Source organism: Vigna radiata, chromosome 5, assembly GCF_000741045.1.
Source record: "Vigna radiata var. radiata cultivar VC1973A chromosome 5, Vradiata_ver6, whole genome shotgun sequence".
NCBI lineage: Eukaryota > Viridiplantae > Streptophyta > Magnoliopsida > Fabales > Fabaceae > Vigna > Vigna radiata.
The window spans coordinates 25,174,288-25,184,288 of record NC_028355.1 but is presented as its reverse complement, the minus strand read 5'-3'; the positions used below and the strand labels follow the sequence as shown (position 1 = coordinate 25,184,288).

The following is a 10,001-nucleotide window of genomic DNA, read 5'->3' as shown; positions in this document are numbered from 1 at the left end:
TTATAATATAAAATTATTTTATAACAAAAAATATAAAAATTATTTTATAGACTAATAAATTTACAATAAAGTAAATAGTTTGTATTATATTTTATTTATAATAAATATAGAAAAGTTAGAAAAAATTATAAATAATTATAAGGTTTAATAGTCAATTTCGTCATCAGTTTAGTTGACAAATCTCAATTTACTCTATTATTTTAAAAAATTTTGAAATGAATATTTATTTTTAAAATTTTGAATCAAATTAATCTCTCTTTAAATATAACTAAAAGTATAACTAACGGCGTTAATGCAACGATGATGTGGCATCAGTTAATACTAATGTGTCATAATTTTAGTATTGACGTGTTCCTTAATTGGTTTTATTAACAAATTAGGTTTTCGAAATTGAAAAAAAATTGCCAGCAGTTAAATGAGTTAGGATACAACCACTGTCAGACCCAAAAACTGCCAAAAACCTCAGATGCGAGCTTCCGAAACTCAAAAACAAAAACATAATTCTGGCTAATTATAAAATTACAAGAAAATATAAGTATGATAACGTAAGTATATTATTCAACTTATATTTAAAACATAGCAAGCACAAGGAGAATAGATTAATGAGCTTTTATTTAAAACAGGATTAGTACATTTAAAACTTTTTTAATAACTATATAAGTCTTAAAAAATTACATGAATATAATATTGTGCTTATCTTATTAAACTTCTTCTTATAGATGAATTTCATTTTATTTACTTATTCAATCAAAGTTAAAAACTTAAAAGAAAAAATATTTTATAAAATAAAAATGTTTAGACATATCAATAAACAAATAATCGACTCACTCTCTCTTCAGTTTTATCAACTGATACATGTTTTCATTTGCAATCATGTATTTGTCTTCAACCTTCAATTACACATTCGTCTTCATGTTAAATGCAATTAAAATTTTCACAATTTAAAAAAATTAAATAATAGGTAAAAGTAAATTTTGGAACATTGTTGTTTATAGAACTGAAAAAAAAATGAAAAATAGTGTTTATTAGTTTGCTCCATTAAATATTCCTGAAAATATTATAAAATTTTAACCATTCGAAATTTATTGATACAAATAAATAAATTTATATAAAAACTAAATATAATATCTCTAACAGTAACATAGTTTAAGTAATACTGTTAGGGTCAGTATAAATAAATTTATCAGTATTTAACATAGTTTAAATATAACACAGGTTGAAAAAAAAAACTTTTAGGGAGAAAGTCGTCAGCGAAAACAAAGACAAAGTAGAAAAGGATCAGAAAACCTATTCTGATACCATGTTAAATATAGTGAAAATTATATATTAGAATTAATCCCTTGTGTTAATACACACATAGGATTCTCTGTTTATAATAGAAGAAATATGGACTAAGCTCAAATACAAATAAATATCTAAAAATAAAATAGAATAAAATAAAAATAATGTTTTCCTAATAAATATATAAGACTATATTTTCCTAATTAACATAATCATAATATAATCTAAATATATGAGAATAACATAGTTTAAGTAAAAACTACTTCTATGATGAACTTTTCTGCATTGCCTGGAGTACATTGAAGTAACACTTTTTACAACAAGATCCAATTTCATAAATGTAGGAAGCATTGCTTAGATGATATAAACCATATACTGCCGGAAAGAATATTTGATCAATTACATTTACAAAATAAATACAACAGAATAATCTTATATAAGTGTGACACTGTGAGACACATAGATATAGAGTAGCATTGAAGATAGCTAAGATTTCCTCAAACCTCAACAGCTTCAGTACATCCATGATAAGTCTTGCCTGAAAGACACGGACTTTGCAGCACCTTGAACACCCCTTTCAGAAATTTGAGGGCAATCTTCGATGGCCAAGAAATCCAACTTGAACGATCCAATAAGTGGCTTTAATCCATCATCAGAGATCCCCAGACATTTGCTTAACCGCAAAATGCACAATCTGGGAAACTGGCTCACAAGCTGTAGTCCTTCATCACTAATCTCTTGGCACCTTACCAGTTCAAGAGTTTCAAGATATTCTGCCGCGCAAAGGGCTTCCATTCCAACATCATTGAAGGAATAAACATGATCTAGTGCAAGCTGTCGAACAGGGCATTTATTAATCAAACATAGTATTCCACTCAATGTGAAGGAGGATGATGAAGGAAACTCCCCATCAGAAAAAGATATCCTCACTGATTCAAGCTTGGAGCAGTTTTGAGCCAAGGCTTTCAGACTCTCATCTGTCAATCTCAATGGATTATTGACCAATGAGGGAAGTGAAAAATCCGATGGAACTCTAAAAGAAACAGATTGAAGGTCACTTGATCTTTCGGACAGACAAATAATGTCAAAGTCTCTCACCCCAACGCACATGTCAAGATGAATTTTCTGCAAGTTCTTGCACTTTGTCAACACGCAAGCCAGTCCTCTCCCAGGACTGATGATACAATTCACCAGGCTAAGTTCAAGCATATTCTCACAAGGCACATGCTGCTTTTGCCACCTATCCACAGACAACCGATCATAGACCTTCATGTATCGGTAATTAGCATCAACTTCAAACTGCAACCTTCTGAGTTTGTTCCAACCAAGTCCAAGCTTAATCAAGTCCCCTTCACCAATGGCCCTGCAATTCTTGATGGAGAGATCCTCCAGCGTCCCAAGCTTGCCAAGGTATTCAAGCCACTCCACACTGCTCACATTAAGGCATCTGATAAGGTGAAGCCTGGAGAGGTTCTTGCAACCCACAACAAGAGAGAGAATGCCGCAGCCAGTGATCCTTGGAGTGAAATTCAACCTCAGAGATGAGAGCTTGGAAGAAGAAGCCAAGTAACGGAGACCAACATCAGTGATAAATGTGCAGTAGCTGAGGGAGAGATCGGTGAGCAGAGGGCAATGTTTTGCAAGAATGAGAAGGCCCTTATCATCCAATTGTTTTCCCAGTTTGGACATCCATCCAGAGTATGTAATCTCCACCTTAGACAAGTTCTGAAACCTTATGCACAAACACGTCAAAGCTTCATCTGCAGGATCCATACCACACCCAACCTTTATGCATTCCCTCTGTGCATTGTCCAAATAAAAAAGCCTCTTACAAACAAGAGAAACAGCGTTTCTGTCGTTTGTTTTCTTCATCCTACTCAATATCTCCCATACTACGTGCTCTGGTATGCTATCCATGATAAAATAGTGCAAAAATAGAAAATTTTTTGCAACAAGGTCAAATTTTCATCCCATACTCATTTATACCAATGCCCAACAATTAAAATTCGAAAATTCCAATACACATCACGCCTGTATGCTGCTGTGTCGGTCATCCCTTTGACACAAGAAGAAACACAATGAAAAAAATGGTTAGATCTGGGCGAAATTCAAAAGGGGTGAAGGATTGATTCATTTTGCAATAAATTGAACTGGGAATTGGAGAACGAATTGGCACTGAAGAACAATATGGAAATCAAAATTATGCATAACCCAAAACCCAATAGGGTGATTGATTGAATGGTAGGAGAATGAAGTGAAAAATAGAGTTTGAGATAACATGAAAATAAGGAAGTGATGAATCCATTGCCTACCTGCTCTTCACAACGTCAATGCCCCAGAACCGACCAGAAAACCAAACAACACAAGATTTAAAACAGGATTTGCATTAGATATTTTTCTTACAACCTCTTCTCTTGATATTTCCTTTCTCGGGCCCCAAAACAAATACATAATCTATTGGGCTTTTTCTCTCAAGCCCAACGCCGACCATTAAAAGCCCAAACCCCTTAACACCTATAAAAGTTTATGATGTTTCAACTTATCTAAGAATTAACTTAACAATTTTAATTTCCACAGATTTATTAAATCCTTCTTCATATGTGACATTTTTTTGTATTTTTTTCCCTTATGAGTAAAAGTATATATTTTATAAGTAATAAATAAAATGTGCCATTATGTAATATATATTTCTATATTAAAAAGTCCTTATTCATTTATTTATAAACTAAGTCAATTTGCCTTTAAATATAAATGAAAACTAACTATTCTTATATTTTAACATACATTAATGCATTATATTAAGTCTACTTACATTTAAATACAAAAGAGAACTAATTATTGTTATATTTTGTTTGGTCAATTGATTTATCATTAACATTGTGCTATTGTCATTGGAACTGCTGAATTATCTCTAACTTATATATGTATGTGAATTGACATGGAAAATTGAATGGAGTGCATTGAATGTATTATGTGTTAGTTGAAAATATGTACCTTCTAGAAGAGATATTAATAAATAGTATAGTTGAGTTTGATATCTACTATCCCACCAACTGAAAAACATGAAAGATAAACAAATTTTAATAAATAGGATAGGGAAGAAATATGACTTAAAAAATAAATCACCACGAGAAAAATCTATAGAAAAGAAAAGAATAAATTGTAATTTTATATTAAAATTTATGAATTAAAAATATATTTAACTTTTAATCATATTATTAAAATTTAAATTTAACAGCTAATAATTAATATAAAAAATTGATGATAATTAATGTAATTATAAAAGTAAAATATTTCCAAATAAATCTTGAATATTCTTATCACATTTTAAATGGATAATGATATTTAGATAATATTATTTTGATAATATTTAAAAATCATTTACGTTGGTTCAAAATCATTTCACAATCAATAATAATCATTAATACTATTGTAAAATAATTTTAGACCCATGAAAAAATAATAAATAAATAATGTTCAAATATTATAAAAAGAAATATTATCTAAAGTGTTATGATCTTTTACAATTTTAGTTAGTAATCATTGAACTTGTACTACCGCGACACGCGCATTCGGCGTTTGGCTTTTAGCATGTTAATGTGAATCACGTTTGTTTTCATGTTTTCCAGTGACGTGGGACAAGTCAAATTACTCTAAGTGTAAAATAATACTATTTATATTTTTATTTAAATTTATTATCTTTGATTTCAATTTACTAATGTATTTTATTTTCAATTTGCATAAGTATCATATGGAATAGTATATCAAATGAACGATTCATATTTTTGGATAATCATGTTAACATATTTAAAATCCACTGAATTATTCGGTTCCATAATTTTATTTTTGATGAAATAATTTCTAATACTCTTATATTTATAATAATAATAATAATAAAATAAATAAAAATAATAATAAATAATTCAGACATAAAAAGAGAAAATAGACGGCTCAATAACCTAAACGCATTTAGTTAATCATGCCAAAAAACAAAGTTCCATTCTATCAAAATCAAATAGAGAGTGTAAAAGCCAAATCTTACAAATGTGTGTTAGGTGTGGATATGATTTATTTTAATTAAAAAAGTTGCTCCACTTGAATATTAAAATAGAATATTGACAAATAAATTTACTTTCTTACTTTACACACCACTTTTTTACCTAATTATTTATGACAATATTTATGGAAAGTTTTAGTCCAAATTTTTATTCCGAGCTTTCATGCTATTTTTTAAATAGATTTTGTTATACAATATAAAATGCAATTTTTATTTCAACATTACATCTCCTTTAGATTTTAAAGTAAATTATTGTAGTTGTCGTGATAACGTTTGTTACAATCAAAATAAACTCGAAATGCAATATCTTTTATCATTTGAAAATACTGATAGTCTTACCATTATTTATAAAATGCTATATATCTTCTACTTTAGTGTAAAATTTTGTAAAATAATAAAATATATACTTAAGACTTTCATTGAAGATTCATCGTAAAACAATTTCTTAGTTTGCTGCTTATTATTACATTTGTTTTATTGTTACTTTTAATACTTAAAAAAAATAAAAACACATACATAAAATATAAAATAATCATTTGATACTCTATCGCATGATCGTGCTAAAATAATTTCATCAAGTCACGAAAAACTTAGCAATCAATGTCGTTCTGATGATTGGAGTTTATTTGTGTCATCAGATAAATGTCGTGAATTATTTGAGAAGTCTGATATTGTGAAAACGTGTTCATCGGAAAAACTTGCCGGCGAAGCTTTTTCGTTTTCAAGTTATATAAACAAGAAGATGGAATCTTTGAAATTTAAAATTTCAGAGTTGATACAAGATCAAACCACGGAAAATAAAAAAGAGCAAAAAAGAAACTGTTTGATACACTAGTACGGATCGCCATGGATGTTCATGTGATTCATGAAGACTTTCCTCAGATTTTTGACTACATCGTTGACTGTCATCTTGTACGCGTCACCCATCTGCAACCCATAAACGAAAACAGTGAAATAGTTGTGCAGAGATTGACTTGAAGCATGAATCGTTGGGTGAAAGTATATACCTGAGCGATGATGGTAATGCCAAGAGTTGAATTCCCAAAGGGCAACACGCTGGTGGCTGTGACACAGAGATGAAGATTTTCAAGGTGGTCCAATAATTTCAGCTCAACCCCTTCTTCCTTCTCACAGTGAATCTCAATCAGCACCTCATTCTCCATCACTCTAGCTTCAATATCAGGGAGCATTCTACACCAATCCTTCGAATCTCTTTCACTTGACTCACACACATCACTCTTCTTCAGGATCGTCACCGATTCTTTCCCTCTCTTGTTTCTCTCTTCAAGCTCCGTCACACGTTCTTTAAGTTCTTTCACGTAATTAATCGCTTCCCCCAGTATCGAACTCTTGTCCGTCTGTCATACCATTTTATCAAATTCATGTATGTAAAAGATTACTTTAATATGTTGCTTAGATAATTATGCACTGAAAGAACTGTTTTCAAATGAAAAATTTGACTTTTAGTGGCAAAAAACCATGGGGGCTAGATGAAATGGAATCCAAAAAAATTTAATCTGAAATAATCTCTTGCATCTCAACCAAACACATTCTAAAATGAAGGTTTGTTCGATACAGAGGTATCTAGCATGTGTCACAATGTGATGTTCTCATTACTACTGTACTTTTTAGGATTATAATATAGTAAAGTTTACTTAAAAAAATAGGTGTTTTTGTCTCGAAAACGTCAAGCACCAAGATCATGGACGACGCCAGTGAGATCAAGATTAAGTTTTGATAAAGAAAACAATATATCAAGTACGGGGTGAGTCTCAAAATGTAATCCAGGAAGAAAATAATTACAAAGAGCATAAGAATATACTCTGAAAGTGCATAGGATTCCAGTATTCTTCGATTACCGAGGCGAAAGTTGACAAACTTTGTTCATCGAAAATCGAGTTGAAGATATAAATTAGAAAAGTTGAACAGGCACTGATATGATAGATACCCAGAGGAGTAATAATAATATGTAATATGATAGAATAATATGCAGAATGAGGGAGAGAAATGTGGGGTTGAGAAAGGGACAAGTTACCTTCTTGAGACCGGGAATGGTGGCTGAAAGTGCTATGAACCTCTGGGTGAGTTCCTGTCTCCTTTTTCTTTCGGCCATGATGTGGTCAACGGAACCGTTTCTGGCCCTCTTTCCAGTTTGGGTTGTGGACTTGGGTTTTGGTTGTTCTGGGTTGAGATTTTGGTGGCGTTTGTTGGCGGAGAGAGTGGAAGGAGACGGTGGTTGAGGGGTGGCTGGTATAATGGCAGAGCTATCGAAAGACAAAATATATGTTCTGGGAGAAGAAGAGGTTTTGGATTTGGAGGCTACCATTGTTAGCGTGTGAGCATCTGTGGGGGTTGTGAAGTTGTTGTGGTGGTGAGTTTCAGTTTCAGAAGAAAAACCCGGTTCACCAAGTATCTCCCTGAGGAACTCCTCCTCTTGTATGTGGCACTCTTCTAACATCAGATCCCCATGCCTGTCATCGTCCATTTCCTACGACAAGACAATCATTTCAAACGCTCATCCAACATAACATGTTACGATCGACAACGATAGCATGGTACCTGGTGTTTCTGTTTTTACCATTTGAAGAGTAGAAAGCACAAGTGTTGATTTTGCAGAGATTTGAGCCCAGGTGCCTCAATGGCTGTCAAAGGAATACCTCCATTTAAATAACATCACCTTCTCCTGTTACTCAATTAATGTTTTCTATTTCATATTTAATAATAATAAATTTTTTTGCATGATTTCACCAGTAAATGGTGGACGGTGGGGGTGTGAAAAGAAGAAGCCTGGGATTCCACGACTGAAGGACTGAACGCATTAAATAATATAACAAATTTTTAATCTTCATTTTACACTATTTTTTATTTTCTTTTTTCTTGTTTCATGAAAAATATAAAAAAATATTTTAATAATTTTATTATTTTATTATACGTCAAATAATTGTAAATGTGTTAATCCATCAATTTAACTTTCATAATTATCTTTTAAATTATTTTCAAATTTGAATTAAAATTACAAAAGTATTAAATTATTTTAAGTCAACTTACACTTGTCATTGATAAATATTTTCTGCTTATATGTACAATAATGATAACATATAACCGGAAATTTAGTACATGCAGCTTTGCAATCAATGCCTTTTAAAACCCTCAAATCTAATTGAATACCGTTATATATATACAATCAAACTTGTTCTGTTTTTTTTTTCCTTAGATTTTTTTTAAAAAATAAATATATTTTTTCTGCATATGTATTATTATTACAATTATAGTACATATAACATAACTTATATTTATTAAATTATATAAACCGCATCATTTCACTTGAAGAAGGTTAGTTGCAATTTCTAGATAACTTGAACATTGCCAAACATTAAATATAGATAAACTATTGTATTACGATTCCCAAAAAAAAAATTAATCCTATATCATTAGTTATTCATATTAAGAGTGAAATTTTACAAACATAGTTACAAAATAGTCTGTTTAAGCAATTATTTTTGGCATTATACTTAAATATAGTTTTAAAATAATATTTATTTATAGTTCTAAAAATATAATAAAGTGAATATAGAGAATGTTAGAAATGTTATGTGCTTGGGTTTATAAGTATAATAAGATTATAAATTTTAGAAAGATAAAAGGTGAAAGAATAGTTGAATTGGTGGTACAGAAAGAAAAATGAATGGATTGGTTAATGAAAAGAGAAAATTAGGTTTTTATTGGGCCATAAAATCATTCTCTTTTTTCTTCTAAAAAAACATTAAAAATCTTTATTCCAACACCAGAGGTTGCGTGTAAGTTTGTGATTTACTTTTATTTTTATTTTTTTGATTAAAAATCAATTAGTCATATATCAACTCAATATCATATTCTAATATTAGTGTCACGCATTAATTAAAAATATTACAAATATTAGAAACATTAAATGTTTTAGATTTCAATTTCAATTTTAGAAATACTGATGTATTTAAATAATTATATTCTATTTAATAATTGAATCTAAAAATTGTACTTAATTTATAATTTAATAGAATAATTTGTAATTGAATTTAAAAAATAATTAATAAAAATATCGATTTTAATAAAAATATTAGTATAATATTTATATAAAAATTAAATTTGATTTTTGAAATGATAAAAATTTAAAAAAAAATAAAAATGAATTGAATAAAATAACAAATATGAAATTAAATTAAACAAAATAACACAACCACAAATAACAGGTGAACAGTTTTTTAATTAAAAAGGTTAAAAATAAATTTAAAAAACTACACACATGACTTATACTGTTGACAGAAATTAATTATTTAAATGCTATTAAAAATAAGTGACTAAATTAACCAAAATTAAAAAATGTGGACCTGATCAAATGCGAAAAAAAGAGAGATTAAATTAAACAAACGTTACAAAAATAGAGAAAAAAAAATATAAGTCTATAAAATATATCTATGTTTATCTTGTATAACCTTATTCTATTTTTTGTTTGGAACTATCACACTATTATACAAGTGTGTTTGTTGTTATTTTATTTTAAAATTTTATTTTGTATTTACTATTTTCATTTTTATATGGTATTTTATTATGGATAATGATACTTATATAATATTTTTTTGACAACATTTAAACATTATCTACGTGTCGTTATGTGATTGGTCCATAG

At 29.3% G+C, this 10,001-nt stretch overlaps 2 protein-coding genes across 3 annotated transcripts; both read right to left on the bottom strand.

The window, feature by feature from the left end:
• Positions 1-1,528: 1,528 nt before the first annotated feature.
• LOC106760919 (F-box/LRR-repeat protein 14) lies at positions 1,529-3,716 on the bottom strand. The gene is made up of 2 exons (XM_014644363.2): positions 3,594-3,716; positions 1,529-3,337 (listed from the first exon to the last, which is right to left on the bottom strand). The coding sequence occupies exon 2, from the start codon at positions 3,196-3,198 to the stop codon at positions 1,795-1,797; it is 1,404 nt and encodes a 467-aa protein (XP_014499849.1). The 5' UTR covers positions 3,199-3,337; positions 3,594-3,716; the 3' UTR covers positions 1,529-1,794.
• A 2,296-nt stretch (positions 3,717-6,012) lies between these two features.
• LOC106762634 (transcription factor bHLH18) lies at positions 6,013-8,021 on the bottom strand. Of its 2 annotated transcripts, XM_014646636.2 has the most exons (4): positions 7,917-8,002; positions 7,374-7,826; positions 6,346-6,696; positions 6,013-6,265 (listed from the first exon to the last, which is right to left on the bottom strand). In XM_014646636.2, exons 1-4 carry the CDS (start codon positions 7,917-7,919, stop codon positions 6,170-6,172), a joined length of 903 nt encoding a protein of 300 aa, XP_014502122.1. In that variant the 5' UTR covers positions 7,920-8,002; the 3' UTR covers positions 6,013-6,169. The 2 variants fall into 2 exon arrangements, with proteins under 2 accessions (XP_014502122.1, XP_022636887.1); XM_022781166.1 differs by having other exon boundaries at positions 6,014-6,265; positions 7,374-8,021.
• Positions 8,022-10,001: the final 1,980 nt, after the last annotated feature.